The sequence below is a fragment of the Schistocerca serialis genome, chromosome 4 (genome assembly GCF_023864345.2).
Source record: "Schistocerca serialis cubense isolate TAMUIC-IGC-003099 chromosome 4, iqSchSeri2.2, whole genome shotgun sequence".
Lineage (NCBI taxonomy): Eukaryota > Metazoa > Arthropoda > Insecta > Orthoptera > Acrididae > Schistocerca > Schistocerca serialis.
Genome location: NC_064641.1, coordinates 489,577,266 through 489,598,222, shown reverse-complemented (window position 1 = coordinate 489,598,222; position 20,957 = coordinate 489,577,266). Strand labels below are relative to the sequence as shown.

The 20,957-nt window shown below is 42.1% G+C and overlaps 1 protein-coding gene across 1 annotated transcript in view; it reads right to left on the bottom strand.

Moving 5' to 3' along the window:
- The window catches only part of LOC126473909 (serine/threonine-protein kinase 32A), a 622,586-nt gene that overhangs the window by 76,724 nt on the left and 524,905 nt on the right, over positions 1 to 20,957 (bottom strand). Inside the window, exon 6 of the mRNA XM_050101255.1 lies at positions 13,095 to 13,184. Coding sequence (XP_049957212.1) covers positions 13,095 to 13,184 — 90 coding nt within the window. The remainder of the gene's footprint in view (positions 1 to 13,094; positions 13,185 to 20,957) is intronic.

The window sequence follows — 20,957 nt, the reverse complement described above, 5'->3', positions numbered from 1 at the left end:
TGTCAAATCTGTTATCTACCTCGGTACCCGCCTAATGATCTTTTCTTTTTATGTACAGAATGGATTGTGCAACTCGAAACATCAAAATATCTTTGAAAATATGCATCCCTCCCGTTAAAAGACAGTAAGGACTGAATTCGTGTAACTGAAGGGAACCTAAAAGATGGCGCGCTATAGTCGTGCTCTAGAAGAAGATAAGTAACTTTGTGCAGCAATTTCTTTTGCTATACATCGGTAGTTAAACCAAGTGTGAACGCATACTGACACGATCTGTTAACATTTATCTTTTTCGGAAACACCATAAGAGGATCCTGCTTTCTTGGTCCTGGCAAAACTTGTTGTGCACCCTGTTGTTCAAATGGTTCAAATGGCTCTGAGCACTATGGGACTTAACATCTGAGGTCATCAGTCCCCTAGAACTTAGAACTACTTTAACCTAACTAACCTAAGGACATCACACACATCCATGCCCGAGGCAGGATGCGAACCTGCGACCTTAGCGGTCGCGCGGATCCACACTGAAGCGCCTAGAACCGCTCGGCCACACTGGCCCACGCACCCTGTTGTCCCACTTCGTGTTGTTGCCGTTTGTATGATCGGCATGAGCTCAGAAAAAGTAACGTAATATGAGCTTTACCTGGATTCTGCATTTCAGAACAAGATAATCATTAAACGCTGTATTCTTTGTTTATACAGTATGGTATAAACATTTGTAACTGAAACGGTCGATTGACTGAGCAACTTCCCAGTCTTCTTCAAAGGTAAATGATCACAAAAATACGAGTCATACAGCGTTTTGATGTACTGATAACACATGTTGATGAAATTCAAGAATCATGGGCACCATTTCGAGAACTTAGGTGAGGTTTACAGCGAAAACAATGGAAATTGTGATCACACTGTTTCACTATTTTCTCTTTATACGTTCTTTCAGTCCATTCTAACCATCCACGTAAAAAAAAATTATTGCGCTGTACTGTTGTTCTAATTTGTCTGAAATGTGATACAGAAGCCTACAATGGGTTGAGTAACAGTTTTTCTGTCGTACTGTACTTCTCAAACCGTGAGGCGGCATTATTTACATTCTACACTTTTGTATTTTTCTGGTCAGCAGAACGTCTTCCAGAATTATCGTGTCTGAATTGTCTGACTTAAGCAGAAAAAGTTTCAAGTTCTGTAAATCCACGTCACTGAAAAAGGGAGCCAAACTTTCAATAAGAATATAGTAAGCATGATTTCAGCAGTGGTAGATTGGAATCGTTAGTTGCCACTGGGTAGAGCTATGTTCTCTCTTGTTTCCGTCATTTAATTGTGAATTGTGTATTGTTGTGATTTCTCATCTTGTTTTATCGTAAATGTGTCAGGCGTGCACGTTAGTTGTAAGTCAGGGTGCTAAGTAATGCTCCTCCAGCAACGTGTAATTTTATGGAGAACAGTATTCTGCTTACCGCAAATTGATGTTGATCTGTAACAATTGTCGCTTGGCACGTTGTGTTGTAACAGACACGTGTACAAGGGCTATTTAGTGAACCATGTACAACCTTTGGGAAGTCATGTCACTGCAAAATCTTTCAAACGGCATACAAAGAATAAACTATAAATTACTTGGAATAAACGATGCAAATGACTGACAGCGTGAGCAACATCGAAGACAGTGAATGAGTAATATTAATTTAGGTGCAGGTATCGGTATTTATATCTTGCTGCTTTACGATATACATTGGGCTAAATTCCTCTCTGAGGAATGGCATGTGACATATAATAAATGGGAAGGATAAGCTAAGTAGCTTCTCCGGTGATATTCGAAATATGTGTACGGTTAGTGGATAGCAGATTTCACCCTCTCGCCGCTCTCGTCATAATCATCATCATCATCATCATCATCATCGCCACCAACGACTGTGAAGATCACAACAACAACGACAACAATAACCATAGCAACAGCGTTACATTCCACCACTCCACGAGTATTCGTCACTCGTCACACTCTCGAAGAGTAAAGCAGCTGCCAGTATGGCGTTATATACCCGTTCTAGTCGCATTCCCTCTCCCACTAGATCTATATAACATCAGCCAACTGGAGCTGCAAAAACTAAATTTGTAGGGCAAAGAACTTTTTTCACAATCACGGCTATTTGGTGTACCGTAAGGTACACTCAAGACAAATTAAAATCCGCCAAAATGACACCGACAAGTGGTCATACAACAGAGTGCGAGTGACTTACAAAATGTGTACGAACTGATTATTCAAGAATGCTTGAGCGGTCAAACGCAACGCTATGGTATCCCGCTACTAAATCTACATCTAAATCAATACTCTGTGAAGCGCTGTGGAGTGATACGTCCCATTGTACACGTGATTAAGGCTATTTTCCCGTTGCATTCACGCATCGAGTGCGAGAAGAATGACTGTGTAACTGCCTCGGTGTATGCTGTAATTAATCTAATCTTATCCTCAAGATACCTATGGGATTTATTTGTAGGGTTGTAGCGGGGTCAGGGATTTTCTCTGCGTCGTGATGACTGGGTGTTGTGTAATGTCCTTAGGTTAGTTAGCTTTAAGTAGTTCTAAGTCCTAGGGGACTGATGACCATAGATGTTAAGTCCCATAGTGCTCAGAGCCGTTTGAACCATTTTTTGTAGGGTTGTAGTATATTACTAGAATCTCAATTGAAAGGCGGTTCTTGAAAATTACTTAGTATACTTTCGCAGGATAGTATCCGTCTACATTCAAGAGTCTACCAGTTCAGTTCTTTAAACGACTGCGACCATTCTCCCGCGCGTCAAACCAACCTGTGACCATTGTCCTGCCCTTCTCTTTACACGTTAAGTATCTCGTGTTAGTCCTATTTGGCACGGGTCTCACACTCTTGAGCAGTATTCTAGGATGAGTCGCACAAGTGATTTATAAGAAATCTCCTTTGTGGAACGATTGCATTTCCCTAGTATTCTGCCAGTAAACCAAAATCTGAGCCTGCTTTGCCCAAGACTGATCCTGTATGATCGTCCCATTTCATGACCCTACTAAGTGTTACATCCACGTATTTTTATGACTTTAACGATTACAGCTTTGGCTCACAGATAATATATTCATATTGTACTATGTTTTTTAGGTTTGTGAAGAGCGTAGTTTTAAATTTCTGAACATTTAAAGCAAATTGTGAATCTTTCTACCACTTTTAAATCTTATCGATGTCTGACTTAACATTTGTGTAGCTTCGATCAGACAAATGCATCGTGCGTAAAAAGTTTGAGATTACGGTGCTATTAATTTTGTCCTCAGAGCCATTAAAGTAGAACATGGACAGCAATGGTCACAATACAGTTCTCTGGGGTACACCCAAAGCTACTTCTACATCTGTCGATGATTCTCCAAACAATATAACACGCTGCGTCCTCCCTACCAAGATATCTACAGTCCATTCACAAATTTAGTCCGATACCACTTACGATCACTCTTTGGATAGTGAGTGTAGATGTAGCATTGAGTCAACTGCTTTTTGGAAATCGAGAAATACTGCACCTACTTGACTGCCTTGAACCAAGACTTTCAAGATGTCGTGTGAGAAAAGTGCAAGTTGGGTTTTATATGATCTATGTTTTCGAAATCTATGCTTGTGTCCAGGAGGAATTCGTTCTGTTCGAGATATCTCATTTATGTTTGTGCTCAGAGTATATTCTACAATAAAAGGATGTCAAGGATACTGGACGATAGTTTTGTGGATCACTTCTGCTACCCTTCTTGTTTCTGTTCGGGGGATCTGCGACGGATTATTGCTAAGAGGAGATGAATCAGCTGCAAGTTGGTTACAGAGCGGGATAGGCTTTCCATCGTGCGCTGTAGCTTTGTTCCGTTTTAGCGATTCCAGCTGTGTCTGAACGCCACTGACATTCATATCTATTTCACTCATCTTTTCAGTTCTAGTGGCTTCAATTGAGGCAATAATCCTGTTTTTTTTGTGTGTAAAGGAACATCTAGAAACAGACTTAAGCTTTTCTGTTTTTGCTTTGCTATCCTCAGTTTCAGATCCAGTCTCGTCTATAACTGTCCAGACGCTAATTATGGTGCCACTGACAGCCTTTACATACGTACATAATTTTTTTGAGTTTTGTGAAAGATTTTTCGTCAATTTCTGCTAGAGCAGTCAAAGCCTTCACGCAATGCTCTTCCGACCACCAAACACGTTTCATTCAGCATCTATGTATCTACAGCCGTATGCTTAGTTTTATACCCATTATGTGGAGCTCTATGTCTTTAGAAGTTTCTTTACAGCGATTGAGGATCTCCTCCACGATGAAGTGTTCTACTGACCACGTATCTATCCAGTGCATGGTCAACTATTGTTTCAAAACTGACCCATAGTTCCTCTACACTCTTCTGCCCAGAGCTAAGAGTTTCAGGTTCGTCAGTGAGATATCACACTTCTGATTCTTTATCTTGTTTACCGAACACGTTTATGAACACTGGATAGATTTTCAACTACCAAGATCACTAAAATTATTTATTCATATAGATGACCGGTTTCGGCATTCCTCTGTTCTCTTCATCGGATCGACTGTACCGAAGGAGGAGACTGTGTAATGACGAGAACATGGATTGAAATTTATTCAGTGCTCATAAAACTACTGATCGCCTCCACGCTGACGATGTCAGAAGGATATATGAAAATATATATCTTTCTACATGTTTTAATTCACCTTCGTACTTTCGTATTCATTATTGCTATAACTGCCTCAAGGGCGCTGATACCAGTTTCGAATTAGACATCCTTAAACAGGTCAGGACCGATGTTGCCATTAGATGTAATGTATTTTATGTCTCCTGGGGGACTTATATGCAGTTTCAGTATCCATCTCGATGGATTATTGTTTCTTGTCTGTTTGCAACAAATACACCACCTCACTTCCCATTTCCCTATGCTTTTGGTATGTACTTAAATTTTCCGCAAAGATCTCACTTCTGTCAACTTACGGTTTTAATTAGACCTTTGTGCTTTCTAGTATTACGTGAGCTGCATTGATTTTTTGGAACGCTTCAAACTCTAACATTTTGCTGCGGATGCTTCTAGGATTTTAACATTCTCACCTACGGATAGGGGGAAGGAGTATTGATTTGGATCTTACACCGTGTCTTCCGTGTTTCCTACAGCTATCGTTATTTCATCGTATGGAGGGACGCCTAATCTCTATGCCTCTAACGTGTAGTTCACACCTGACCCATTTAGGCCGTCAGCTTTCGCTGGTGAAACTGCAGGAGACCAGTAAGTCACATACGTAGCTTCTCTGTTTGTTTTCATAGTATAATTAAATACTTTGCACTTATTGGTTAATGGCTTTGTTTAATTCTTAAATTCACTGGGTACTTTTTGTATTTGAGAGGTGTATTCATCCTTTTTAGTAACACTAACATGTACATTCACGCATTCTGCAGGGCAGTGGTCATCTGCAGGGCAGTAATCACTTATTACAGCTCGATCAGTCATTAGCCTTAATTGGTAAAACACCAGGAACCTTTTGAAATTACATTCTTAGCTTTTTCTCTTTTTCTCCATAGTTCAGTTCTTAAGCTAGTGGTAGTAGGATGGATAGAGCGTGTGCGTGTTGTGTTTAGAAGCACGAGAAGCTGGCTGCAGATCATCAACAGCTGAAAACGCTTATCGCCACGGTCAGCCGTCTGCAAGCTGTTGCCTCGGGATGTGGCGGCAGAGGAGAAACTGGTGTGCCGCATGGAACACCACAGGTGTCGTTTGTTTCGCCCACGGGCTCTGCTGTCGGGACACCTTCGAGCGTATCCGACAAGGGGGGCATCCGCGCTCCCTGCAGGGTGAATGGCAGTTTAGGCGGCCGTGTCGCTCATGGCGGAGAGCCACTGTCGAGGCTGATCGCTTATCCTCGCCCATTCGCTCTGTAGGTGCACAGTTGGCCGTCCCTTCAGGAGCGTACTATCAGGCACACGGCTGGAGGCTTTTGGTAGTTACTGGGAGTTCCAATGTTAGGCACATTGTGGAGCCTCTTAGAATAATAGCGTCTATGACTGGAAAGAATTCCAGTGTGCACTCGGTATGTCTACTGGGTGGCCTCTGTTGAGATGTGTATGTGGTTGAGACCCTCGATTTGCCTGCAAATCAAAGGACTTCGCATGTACAGGGAGAAGCAAATTTTTGTTCGTGTAGACACCACTGGCCTCTGGCACTTTGCTGATGCCACCCTCAGTTTCTACGGGTGGCTTGTGAAAGTGGCCATGATTGTTGGCTTCACTCGTGGGGTGCAAGAAAAGCATGCAATTTGTAGCATCGTACCAAGAGTTGATCGAGGTTCTTTGGTTCGGAGCCGAGTTGAGGGTCCCAGCCACAGGCTCCGTCGACTCTGTGATGATTGCGGCTGCAGATTTCTGGACTTTAAATATGGGGTCGAGTGTTCTAGGATTTCTCTACATAGGTCAGCTGTCACCACACAAAGAAACCGGCTACTCGGGCTGCAGATGGGGGTTTTTTAGGAGAGGCATAGTTTGAATTTCTCTTATGATCTCTCGCCAGTCGATTTGCAGAGGGAAAAATCTGACTACGTACAAAATAGAGATACTTCGGCCGTCAGAATTTTATCGTAAATTGTCGAAATATTCGTAACAAAGTTCCTGAACTTATTGCCCTCCAGGGAAGTTGTTGCTCTGAAATTATTATTTGAACCGCAGCTGGCCGATAACGGAATTAGAAAGTTTCGAAATATTTCTAGAGGCTTGGGAAATCTATCGGAAAGACTGGTTAGACGCCATAGGAGGAAGGACTGTTTATTGCTGACGACACGATATTGTGTCAATCGAAGTCGAAATTGAGTTATTTGTAACCGAGTATGAGGTCTAGGTCAGCTCAAGTTAATTATTGGATGTTTTTGCCAGCCACTTGATTCCACCAAAACTGTTGTAAAATCATTCAAGAAAACTCTACGGCGAGTAGCGCGGAAGTACTCCGATCATGCAGCATAAGCTGGAGGCGAGTTGAATCTACCGTGTATAGACTGGGGTAACTACGGATTCACTACACGTGGTACGGATACACAGTCTTGTGAAGTACTTTTGAACACTTTTCGAAAGTTTCCTTGTACAGCTGCTTAGACAACCCACACGCAGTGGAAATATAGTAGACCTTCTAGCTACAAACAAGCCCGACCTTATTGACGGTGTCAATATAGAGACAGGGATTAGTGATCGGCCACGGAGCGGGCGGCCACTCCCGCCGGAGTTTCGAGTCCTCCATCGGGCATGGGTGTGCGCGTTGTCGCTATCGTAAGTTAGCTTAAGTAGTGTGTAAGTCTATGGAACAATGACCTCATCAGTTTGGTCCCACTGTAATTCACACACATTTGAACATTTGGTTAGTGATCATGGTTTCATAATAGCGACGATAGTTGCTACAGTTAATACATCGATCAAGAAATCCAGGATCGTATTCATGCTAGTAAAAGCAGATAAGCAATTGTTAGCATCCCACTTACGCAATGAATGGACATCGTCTGGCTCCAGTATCATGCAAAGTTTAAGCAAAGTGTGAATTGCCCTCTGGTGACGAATATGCCAGATAAGTCGCTTAAGGGTGGAAAAAGAGTCTCTGTGATTCAATATTGAAATTCAGAAAATGCTGAGGAAAGAGAGTGTTGTATTCTCTGTTCAAAAATGAACGCGCAAATGTCGACAGGCAGAAGTTAGTGTAGATCCGTGTGTCAGTAAGAGGATCAATGCCCGAAGCGTACAACTTCCACCGCCATCTTGATCTTGCGAGAGCCCAAGAAAATTATGGCCATACGTAAAATCACTAAGCTGGTCGTTGTCTTCTACCCTGTTACTCGTCGACCAGTCCAGGGTAGCAATAGAAGAGGAAATCTGAAGTTTTAAATTTCAAATTTAAGAAACCATTCATAATGGAGAATCGTAGAAACATAAACAGACCGTCGTTTGAACAACACTCAGACTCCCCCACAGAGGAAGTATAAATAGGTATCGGTGGCGCAGAAAAAGCAACTGATAGAGTTGAAAACGGATGAGTTACAAAGTCAGATGAAATCCCTATTCGGTTTTAGACAAAGTACTCTGCAGGACTGGACGCTTACATAGCTTGCCTCTATTTCGCTCATCGCTCAGAGCGAGGTCCCAAGCAAATGGAGAAAGCGCAGGTGACTCTTGTACGTATGAAAGGTAAAAGAACTGAGCCGGAAAATTACAGATCAGTTCAAAAAATGGTTCAAATGGTTCTGAGCACTATGGGACTTAACTGCTGTGGTCATCAGTCCCCTAGAACTTACTACTAATTAAACCTTACTAACCTAAGGACACCACATACATCCATTCCCGAGGCAGGATTCGAACCTGCGACTGTAGCGGTCGCGCGGTTCCAGACTGTAGCGCCTAGAACCGCTCGGCCTACAGATCAGTATCATTAACATCGATCTGCTGCTGAATTCTTGAACACATTCTGAGTTCGAATTCAATAAATTTCCTTGCGATAGATAAGCTTCTGTCCATGAATTAACACAGATTTAGCTAACATCGATCGTGTGACACTCAGTTTTCCCGTTTCTCACAGGGTATCCTACAAATCGTGAATGGAGGGCAACAGGCAAATTCCATATTCCTAGATTCCCGAAAAGCATTTGGCACGGTGCCCCACTGCAAACTGTTGACGAAGATCCGAGCATCTGGATTAGGTTCTCAAATATATGAGTTGTTCGAATACTTTTTAAGTAATAGAATCAGTAGATGTCGTCTACAGCAAGTGTTCATGAGACAAGAGTGTCCCAAAGAAGTGTTATAGGCCGCTATTGTTCTCCATACACATCAATGACTTGGCGGACTGTGTGAGACGCAGTTTATGGCTATGTTCATCACGTTGTGGTATAGGGGAAGGTTTATCAAAACTATACATGATTGTCTTACTGCGATTGCCGCGATCATTCTTTGAATAAAAATATGGCATTTTAGTTTTTGATCGCTATTTTTTATTTTCAATAACCGGTTTCATGCTAATTGCCCATCTTCAGATCATATACACAGTTACAGAGTAACCTGTCAGTACAGAACTATTGGTTCGCTGTCATAACTCATTATGTACCCTCCGCCATGCACCGTATGGCGGCTTGAGGAGCATATATGTGGATGGAGATGTAGATCCTGCAACTGTCAGCCCTGTGGTGCAAATCAAGTAAGTCAAAGCCTAGCTTGTCACAGAACCTTAATAGTCTCTGTTTAGCCTTCCTCTCGACTCAGAATCATGGTTCAAGATCTGTCTTGGGGAGAATATTTCCAAACTGTGAGCTTTCCTAACCTCCATGAGCAACGCTGGTATTCTTAACCTCCTTTGCTAGTTGATAGTATGATCCAAGTATGACCTCAGAGCCCAGATTCTTGGTACCGTTTGTTCCAACCTGCGCAACAATTTGCAACTGGTGGCCCCTGTTCCCCCAATGGCTGCCGTAATAGAGTTTTCGACATCCTGAATGATACCCTCAAGCATATACTCTGAGTAAATCTGACGTACCTCCCCATCCCTTGCTGCCATTTCTCTAAGGGGTACCATTATTCGCCGTGTGTTTGGATTACACCGATTAAAAGACCTGCATCAAGGGACGGCGAACACAAAGGGATAGGCCCTTTGTGTTCGTTTCCACAGGACACAGGACAAAGCAGATTTCCCAAGTGGTGAAGCGAGTATACTGGCCTATTTCGAAAAAAAAAATGGCTCTGAGCACTATGGGACTCAACATCTTAGGTCATAAGTCCCCTAGAACTTAGAACTACTTAAACCTAACTAATCTAAGGACATCACACACACCCATGCCCGAGGCCGGATTCGAAACTGCGACGTAGCAGTCCCGCGGTTCCGCACTGCAGCGCCAGAACCGGTAGACCACCGCGGCCGGCTGGCCTATTTCGGTTTCAGTGAAATACAGCACCTTGACACACAGTCAACAAGGATTTAGAGCCAGCCGGTGTGGCCGTGCGGTTCTAGGCGATTCAGTCTGGAACCGCGTGACCGCTACGGTCGCAGGTTCGAATCCTGCCTCGGGCATGGATGTGTGTGATGTCCTTAGGTTAGTTAGGTTTAAATAGTTCTCAGTTCTAGGGGACTGATGTCCACAGATGTTAAGTCCCTTAGTGCTCAGAGCCATTTGAACCAAGGATTTAGAAAACATCGCCCTTGTGAAACACAACTTTACTCACACCAAGTGTTGACTGCTAATGATAAGGGATTTCAAATTGATTCTGTGTTTGTAGATTTCCAGAAGGCTTTTGACACTCTACCACACAAACGGCTTGTAGTGGAATTGTGTGCTTATGGAGTATCGCCTCAGTTATGTGAATGGATTCGTGTTTTCCTGTCAGAGTGATCACAGTTCGCAGTAACTGGCGGAAAGTCATCGAGTGAAACAGAAGTGATTTCTAGCGTTCCCAAAGGTAGTGTTATAGGCCTCTGCTGTTTTTTATCTATATAAAGGATTTTGGAGAATATCTCAGCAGCCGTCTCAGGTTTCTTGCAGATGATACTATCGTTTATCGTCTAGTAAAGTCAGTAGAATATCAAAACAAATCGCAAAACGATTTGGAAACGATATCTGTATGAGATATAATTGGCAGTTGAGGTTAAATAATGAAAAGTGTGAGATCATCCACATGAGTGCTAAATGGAATCCATTAAACTTCTGTTACACGATAAATCAGTGAAATCTAAAGGCCGTAAATTCTACTAAATACCTAGGAATTACAATTACGAACAACTTAAACTAGAAAGAACACATAGAAGATGCTGTGGCAAAAAAAAAAAAAAAAAAAAAAAAAAGGACTGCGTTTTATCAACACAACACATAGAAAATGTAACATATCTACTAAATAGACTGTCCACTTTATGCTTGTCAGTCCTGTTTTGAAGTGCTGCTGCGCGGTCTGGAATTCTTATCAGATAGGATTAAAGGAGTACGTCGAAAAATTCAAAGAAAAGCAGCACGTTTTGTATTGCCGCGAAATAGGGAAGAAAGTGTCAGTAACATATACGGGATTTGGGGTACACATGATTAAAACAACGGGGTTTTTGGTTGAAGCGGAATGTTCTCATGAAATCTCAATCACCAGCTTTCTCCTCAGAGTGTAAAAATACGTATTTTGTTGACGTCGACCTGCGTAGGGAGAAACGATCATCATAACAAAATAAGGGAACTCAGAGCTCGCATTGAAAGATATAGGCGGTCGTTTTCTCCGGGCGTTGCTCGAGATTGGAATAATACAGAATTATTGTGAAGGTGTTTCGATGAACCCTCTGCGAAGCACTTAAGTGTGATTTGCAGAGTATCCATGTAGTTGTAGATGTAAAACCTGTTAGCTGGATGGGTGCAGCATCCTGCGTTCTCCCTGATCTCTGTCTCCTCTGTACAGGACGCTTAGACCTACCATTTACACGCCACTCACAGTAAAGTAAACGTGTAATGATGGATTCTGTATTTCCTACAGGCGAGACAGTATCCACAGATGATGATAGTATTTGAGGTACGTTTGGTATTTCTGGTACACAGCTGTTGGTAACCCTCTCAACTCACCCACTCGAAGCAGCTTCTAATAACTTTAGAGCAGTCAGGGAGATATAATAGCTGTTTGCGCACAGAACCAAGTCATCCCTTGCCAGAGAAAAACAAACGGAATGGGGGTACCTTATATACGGTGCAATATTTTACGGAGAAGTAAAAAAATAACTTACGCCTGCTGCAGTGTTTTTCAGAACAGGGAACAAGTAACTTTATACTAAGCTTGTTGACTTTCTTTTAATTTATGCGTCTGATATGCTGCAAGTACGCTATTCCCAGTAGCCTTTTGCAACTAACGAGACATTTACTACGACAACAGAAAAATTGGTCCAAGTTTTAGTGCTTCTCTGAAAAGTTTCCCAGGTTATGGTCACTACGAAAATTCGACAGTAACGTTAACTTACGATACGCGTAGGCAATATACACACCAATTAAAGGAGAGAAATAATGTGGCACTATATCTTACTTATTTACAGTAAGTGTTAACCACAAACACCGATTCATTACGAAATAGGTCATGCAAAACACCTATGAAGTATGGAAATCTTTGGAAACGTTCGAAATTTCTCGCAAATATGCCTTTTCCACGTAATTATGTAATGGAGTTTGGGAAGGTTTACAGTTGACGATATAATACCGTACAGTATATCAGATTCCTCAGAAGCACCTATTTACTATGTTAACAGCTGAGGCGTTGTTGTCACAGTTACGAGAACTATTCCTTCAAAGCCGGCCGGAGTGGCCGTGAGGTTCTAGGCGCTACAGTCTGGAGCCGAGCGACCGCTACGGTCGCAGGTTCGAATCCTGCCTCGGGCATGGATGTGTGTGGTGTCCTTAGGTTAGTTAGGTTTAATTAGTTCTAAGTTCTAGGCGACTGATGACCTCAGCAGTTAAGTCGCATAGTGCTCAGAGCCATTTCAACCATTTTTATTCCTTCAGATACTAATTACATTTCATCAGTTCATACGACTTAAAAAAACTGTAATGCCACGTAAAACCTCGTGGATACGACATAGCAATTAAAATATTTGTTGTTAGTTACGTTGAATATGTCAGTTTCTTCTGGAACTATCTCATTTTGCTTTCTACAATAAAAGACTGGGAATCTAACGATTTATATTACACTGACAACTTAGTCGGTGATCTTGTCGGCCAAGGAATGGTCGTGAATTATTCTCTAGACTGTAGTTCAGGTCTCATGCTTGTAACCAAAGAGCAGTTACCTGTCGCATGACATGACCTTTTCATCAGGGTACTCTGATGTCAAAATAGACACAGACGCTATGGGAGAATGTCCACATAACCTTCACCTGTCATTGGTCCTAGCAATCGGATTATGGAGCTTGATTACGACCCAGACTTTAACTGAGCAACTTCGGCCTCGGTACGACCTTGTTGACATGTAGGATGCTCAGGTTCATGCAATATATGCCACACTCTCACACGCCCACCAGTCTCTTCCTTTACTCATATCTTTGCACATGCACCCCCACACGCACGCATCCGCAAACGCACATCAACGGCCTACTAACCCATGTACGGCTTGGTGCCCGACATGGATGTCGCCAGCTGGCCGGGCTCGAGGACGGTGGCGATGTTGAAGTCCGTCAGATGGGCGTGACCTGCAACACAAACACAAAGAAAGTCCACCTGAGTCATGCGACGAAGTAATAAGATTATGACAGTGTTACACGAATACAGATCTAATTCACTCATGTTATTCCCTTACAGTATGTTCTTGTGAGCTTTTGATGTGATTTGGGAAGCTCGCTCACATTCGGTAATAGCTAGTGTGAAATATGCGACCCACCATTCACTTACGTTTCACGTAGTGTTCCTAATTTACTTAAGGCAAGTACTGTTGTCGCTTACAAAATGTCGAGGTCAATTTACTGTCGCAATCATGACAATTCAAAAACAATGAATGCCTCTAGCGTCATAAACAACTTTAGATTAAGTTTTTATTATTATAGATATACTGTATCTTCATTTTATAGGCTATTTACATTTGGAATACTGACAGACAGATAACGTCCAGCCTAAGCTACTGGAGATACAGACATACTGGACGATAAACACAGTGTGTTAAACCGGCTGCGAAAAAGAACATGCTAAGCTGAAAACAGGAAAGTTGTGTTTTTGGATTATTTTATAATCCTACTTGTTCATAGATTTTTTAAACTGTCATTAAAGCTACTATCGTCACGTACCTAGCAGCTGGAAAGGTCTCTCCTACTAATGAATCCCACCAGTCTACCTATTCATTTGGAACATCTATTCCCAATCAAAGTTCAATTTGCAATAACAATAAATACGGTCAGAGAGAGCGGAGGAGCAGGAGACGGAGAGAGAGATGAGGGAGAAGGATATGGATAGAGAGAGTGTGGCATCAGTGATGTGCAGGGAGTGGGGAGAAGGAGGAAGAGATACGCAACGGGGGGGGGGAGGAGTGGGGGGAGGAAAGAGGGGAGAGGATCCCACTATTTTTATGCATTGCGGAGGGTGGTTGTGACTTCTAAATTGCTACTAATAGTCCATTCAGCAATGACTATGCGTAGGGACTTAAAAATAATGGTTTACAATAGTCGAACAGGTCCTCACAAGACACACATTTCCATAATAAGTGCAAAACACTGAACTCGCATTCGGGAGGACGACGGTTCAATCCCGTGTCCGGCCATCCTGATTTAGGTTTTCCGTGATTTCCCTAAATCGCTCCAGGCAAACGCCGGGATGGTTCCTTTCAAAGGGCATGGCCGACTTCCTTCCCCGTCCTTCCCTAATCCGATGAGACCGATGACCTCGCTGTCTGGTCTCCTTCCCCAAACCAACCAACCAACCCACGAACTGCAATAAGTGCAAAGCAATGCTTAAGGTAGTGTAAACAGCAACATCATCGGACATTGCATGGCTGGAAACACGTGATTTTGGGAGATGGGTGACGCTATACCATTTGTCATTCCGATTGAGGTGTTGGGGTTTAATGAATGACTGAAGAACTTTACTTGCCAACATGTATAGTGCCAACAGTGAAGCATGGATGAGGTGATGTTACGGTATGCAGCCATTTTTCGCTATTATGGGGTGGTCCCCTTATTGCGTTTAGTAATAGGCTAAATGCGATAGCATATACATACATTTTGCAGTATTGTGTGCTGCGTTCAGTATAGGCACAATTTGGAGACGAAGATGGTTTGTATCAGGATGACAAAGCCTCCTGTCATAAGCCAGCATCTGTAAGCCAGTGGTTTGTGGACAATTATATTCCTGAAGAGGATTGGCCGGCCGAAAATCCCGACCTGAACCCAACGTAACATGTTTGGGATGAGTTAGAACATCGACTACTTCCAGACCCTAGTGTCAAAAAAGAATACCTTCGGCTAGTTTTGGCTCTTGAGAAAGGTATTGTTGTCACTCCTCATAGACGTTCGGACACTTCATTAAAAGTGCAATAATTAATAAACTTTTTTTTAACTTTCGGTTTATACAAAAGTGAGCTGAAAATTGTGACCACTACCCATTATAAGACTGAATGCCACTTGGAGGCGCTGTGGGCCCGTGAAGAGGTAAGGAAAGCATATACGCGAACTGAGGAAATGTGTCGGACATGAGTCAGTGCATGGACTGTTCTTTTAGATCTTGCATACTGTGGTTGTCGCAAATATGCCTCAAGTCCTGCATGGCCATTATGTCAACGACATGGAGATCTGCCCCAGGACTATAGTAGCTTTAATGACAGTTTCAGTCTATGAACAAGAAGGACTATAAAGTTATCCAAAAATACAACTTTTCTGTTTTCAGCTTAGCATGTTCTTTCTCGCAGCCGGTTTAACACACGGTGTTATCGTCCAGTATGTCTGTATCCCCAGTAGCTTAGGCTGGACGTTATCTGTCTGTCAGTCAATCAATTCATCGAGGACGGGTTCCTCCAACTGAATATTTCCTTGAATTTGTCTGATCTGAAACAAAAAAGTTAACCATCAAAGTATTGAAATGTTAACAAACATCGTTCATTGTTCCAAAGTCGACCAATGCATTCTTGGCGTAATCGACTGTGGGGTCGAATCTGAATGCCGAACGTTCAGTTCGAATTGTCATATTTGGCTGTCAACATGTGGCGGCAGAACTGTGAACATCAGTTCATCTTTCGGTATGGAAACATGTGACTGCAGAACCGTCAAATCGACTGTCATACGTCGGAGACGTGTTTGGAGGCAACCCGGTCCGACTGACAGCCTTAGACACGCTGTCCATTGAGTGGAGCAAAGTGGAGGTTCCCTGATGTTTTGGGGTGGCATTATGTGGGGCCGACGTACGCCGCTGGTGGTCATGGAAGGCGCCGTAACAGCTGTACGATACGTGAAAGCCATCCTCTGATCGATGGTGCAACCATATCGGCAGCATAGTAGCGAGGCATTCGTCTTCATGGATTACAATTCGCGCACCTATCGTGCACATCTTGTGAATGACTTCCTTCAGGATAACGACATCGCTCGACTAGAGTGGCCAACATGTTTTCCAGACATGAACCCTGTAGAAGACGCCTGGGATAGACTGAAAAGGATTATTTATGGACGACGTGACCCACCAACCACAGTGAGGGATCTACGGCGAAACGCCGTTGAGAAAATTGGACAATCTGGACCAACAGTGCCTTGCTGAACTTGTGGATAGTATGCCACGACCAATACAGGCATACATCAATGCAAGATGACGTGCTACTGGATATTAGAGCTACCGGTGTGTACAGCAGTCTGGACCACCACCTCTGAAGGTCTCACTGTGTGGTGGTACAACATGCGATAAGTGGTTTTCATGAGCAATAAAATGGCGGAAATGACGTTTATGTTGACCTCTATTCCAATTTCTGTACAGGTTCCGGAGCTCTCGGAACCGAGGTGATGCAAAACTTTTTTTGATGTGTTTATTTGCTTTCAAGTTACATAATATGTGGCGTGCCTTGTAATTTATGGACAATAAACTAGTGTAAGGACGTTTATGAAGAACGTAATAATAGTGTTCATGCCTTTTTGAAAGTAGATAGCATCCTGAGTATTTATTATCAATGAGCCGGCCGGTGTCGCCGAGCGGTTCTAGGCGCTACAGTTTGGAACCGCGAGACCGCTACGGTCGCAGGTTCGAATCCTGCCTCGGGCATGGGTATATGTGATGTCCTTAGGTTAGTTAGGTTTAAGTAGTTCTAAGTTCTAGGGGACTGATGCCCTCAACAGTTAAGTCTCATAGTACTCAGAGTCATTTACCAATGAATTATCGTATTATAATGAGAATTCATCAACCGTATAAAGAAACATCTAAACAACGAATTCTCAAGAAGTGAAAGTTTAATATCTTTGAATTTCAAAAATTACGACGGAAGTAAGTCACCGCCAATTAAAGGATATGTTTCCGAATGAAGGAAAACAGTAAGTGCCTTAATCTGAAAACAATCAAAACCTATTAATATTCATTAAATAGAAAACTAGGTCATTAAATTAGAATGTACCAATATTTAAAGTCTGCTTATCTGCATACAGAGAGTAGCGCTAATTGTTGTGAGGCGGTATAGAACCATCTTTGATCGCTATGCTAATGATTATCACCTGCGGTACTACCACACAGAATTGATAGTTCTTGACCAAATTTACGTGAAAAGATATCGTGCCCACATTTCAGACGCAGTAGCTATCTAAAAGAATTTGCTTTGTCGTTCCCAGTGTTGGACTTAGTTAAAGTTATGAATGATACACACTCACTAATTATAACAACAATTTGTCACTTGTCTGGTTTTGATGCGCTGCGTTTTTAATAGTGTCTCCCTTGAAACAGCACAAAAGGGATATACTAGAATAGGAGAAACCCGGGCCCGGTGTGGTCTCTCTGCCCCGATATGTGGCGCGCCGACAGAGCCAATGGTCCCGATCGATCTCCCTCTGTCACGCCCAAGGGCCTGGTCGCGCCACTATTGTCCCCCTTCCATTGCTCTGCACTGATTCGCCTCCTTTTACTGCCCTTTGGACACAGTACTCCACCAAATACAAGTTGACGGTTTCTGCAGTCAGTACCTTGAAACGTTTATTTAATTAAGGCGACGAGTATACTATTACAGCAGCACGTTTCACACCGGTTTATCCATTCATATTCACCTCGATGTGATACTGAAGTGAGAAAGCGGACTCAACGCAAGCACTGAACAATTTACTACACAAAAAGTGTTTATGACGAGTGTCGGAACTACGAGCGTTTCTTTCCCACAATTGCCAAAAAGTGGCGTGAAACCTAGCTTCCATCGAAGTGACACGTTGGAAAACATTTGAGTGTGACGGAAAAAGCGACTCCGTAAAACTCTGGTAAATGATTATTAGTTTATTTTGAGACGACAAACAACCTTAATATCATGAGGAATAAACAACATCAATAGTAGTACACATATTTTTGGAATCAGTTTAAATTATTGCAGATATTCCAATGAAAACATTCTTGTTTAGTTTTGTATTGTTTATAGCAGAAAACTATGAGGTCATTATTGGTGAAGAACGAAACCAGCCATAAATACCTCCAAAAAACTTTATGTTAACTCTGTTACCTGTTTCTAGATTTTGCAATTAACGTAACAAATTCAGCAGCAACATGGATAAAAAGCTAAATGTTTGTGCTGTGAAATATTTATGGTATCAAACGTTTGAAATCAGTACAACTACAGAGTATCCTATTTGGCTTCTAAAGATGATGAATGCTTAAATTTGACTGGGGAATAAAATGATGAGGCTTTTTTCGGTAAAAATTCACTGAAAAATGTTTAGATTGATAGCAGTATGACTAATTACAACAACTGTTCGGGTAAAGTTGAACAACATATATAGAAACAACAACATATAGAAAAATTTGGTGACTTGGCTTAAGGGAAGTGACTAAATAAAACAATCTTACCCTTAAAAGGTTTAATATTATAAACGACTAGAATATATAGTGTAACAGACGAAAACTGGTTTGTAAAATGATAAATACTGTAGATTATTGCAACAGTGAAACTCATTTCCATTCTCAATGAGTAAAATATTCTAAGAAGAACAAACGGAACAGTCAAATAATGCAAAAACGTTACTTCTAGAACACATGTATGAGGCTGCAAATAACATGATGTCTGTAGTAAAGAGTGCTTTGTTTAATATGTGTCTGCATAGTCGTGAAAACGCATAACGTTCAGGACAAGAGAAAAGGCCGTACACTAGAACAAATGAAAGTGTGTGTAACTTCTTATCCCATTCATGCTCTTTTCCTATCTACACAACACACGCAGTGGCGCTGGTTACATAAAATGGTGAGAACTTATGCCGCAGCATATATCGAAAACCGACATTCACCGACCGATAGCTCCACAAACTTTCCAGTCACCACCCGAGCCAAAAAGACATAAATATAACAAGCTCGCAACGCCCACAAGACGAATATGTGGGCCGCAACAGCTCGGAATCGACGGGTAACATGTGCTTTATGAGAAACAATGGCTTCCCCACAATTGCCAAGAAGTAGCATGATACCTAGCTTCCAGCGAAGTGACATGTTGGAAAAAAATATCATGTATCGCCAGCGAGCCACACATTCGCAGAATTGGTCGTATGTTGCGCAAACACGGCGTAAAGACTATTTACAAACAGACGAAGAAGATGAGCAAAAGACATAGGGGGCCAATCACAATTTAGGGAGCACATCGCATATCCTCTAGGGTAAAATATTCCGGAGGTAAAATAGTCCCCCATTCGGATCTCCGGGCGGGGACTACTCAGGAGAACGTTGTTATCAGGAGAAAGACAACTGGCGTTCTACGGGTCGGAGCGTGGAATGTCAGATCCCTTAATCGGGCTGGTACGCTAGAAAATGTAAAAAGGGAAATGGACAGATTAAAGTTAGATACAGTGGGAATTAGTGAATTTCGGTGGCAGGAGGAACAAGACTCCTGGTCAGGTGAATACAGGATTATAAATACAAAATCACATAGGGGTAATGCAGGAGTAGGTTTAATAATGAATAAGAAATAGGAATGCGGGTAAGCTACTATAAACAGCATAATGAACGCATTACTGTGGCAAGGATAGATACGAAGCCCACGCGTACCACATTAGTACAAGTTTACATGCCGACTAGCTCCGCAGATGATGAAGAGATTGATGAAACGTATGATGGGGTAAAAGAAGTTTTTTCAGATAGTGAAGGGAGACGAAAATTTAATAGTCATGGGTGACTGGAATTCGATAGTAGGAAAAGGAAGATAAGGAAACGTAGTAGTTGAATATGGAACGGGGGTGAGGAAGGAAAGAGGAAGCGGCCTGGTAGAATTTTGCACAGAGCTTAACTTAATCATATCTAACACTTGGTTCAAGAATCATAAACGAAGGTTTTATACATGGAAAAAGCCTGGAGATACTGATAGGTTTCAAATAGATTATATAAAGGTCAGACAGAGATTTAGGAACCAGGTTTTAAAGTGTAAAACATGTCCAGGGTCACATGTGGACTCTGACCACAATCTATTGGTTATGAACTGTAGATTAAAACTAAAGAAACTGCAATAGGTGGGAATTTGAGAAGATGGGACCTGGATAAACTGAAAGAACCAGAGGTTGTAGAAAGCTTCAGGGAGAGCATTAGGGAACGATTGACAAGAATGGCGGAAAGAAATACAGTAGAAGAAGAATGGGTAGCTTTGACAGATGAAATGGTGAAGGCAGCAGAGGATCAAGTAGGTAGAAAGACGAGGGCTAATAGAAATCCTTGGGTAACAAAAGTGATACTCAATTTAAGTGATGAAAGGAGAAAATACAAAAGGGCAGTAAATGAAGCAGGCAAAAAGGAATACAAACGTCTCAAGAATGAGATCGACAGGAAGCGCAAAATAGCTAAGCAGGAATGGCTAGAGGATGAATGTAAGGATGTAGACATATACATCACTAGAGGTAAGATAGAAACCGCCTGCAAGAAAATTAAAGAGACCTTTGGAGAAAAGAGAATCACTTGCATGAATATCAAGAGCTCAGATGGAAACCCAGTTCCAAGCAAAGAAGCGGAAGCAGAAAGGTGGAAAGAGTATATAGAGGATCTATACAAGGGCGATGTTCTTGAGGACAATATTATGGAAATGGAAGAGGATGTAGATGAAGATGAAATGGGAGATATGATACTGTGTGAAGAGTTTGACAAAGCACTGAAAGACCTAAATCGAAACAAGGCCCCGTGAGTAGACAACATTCAATTTGATCTACTACCATCTGGTGAGCAAGATGTATGAGACAGGCGAAATGCCCTCAGACTTCAAAAAGAATATAATAACTCCAATCCCAAAGAAAGCAGGTGTTGACAGATGTGAAAATTACCGAACTATCAGTTTAATAACATACGGC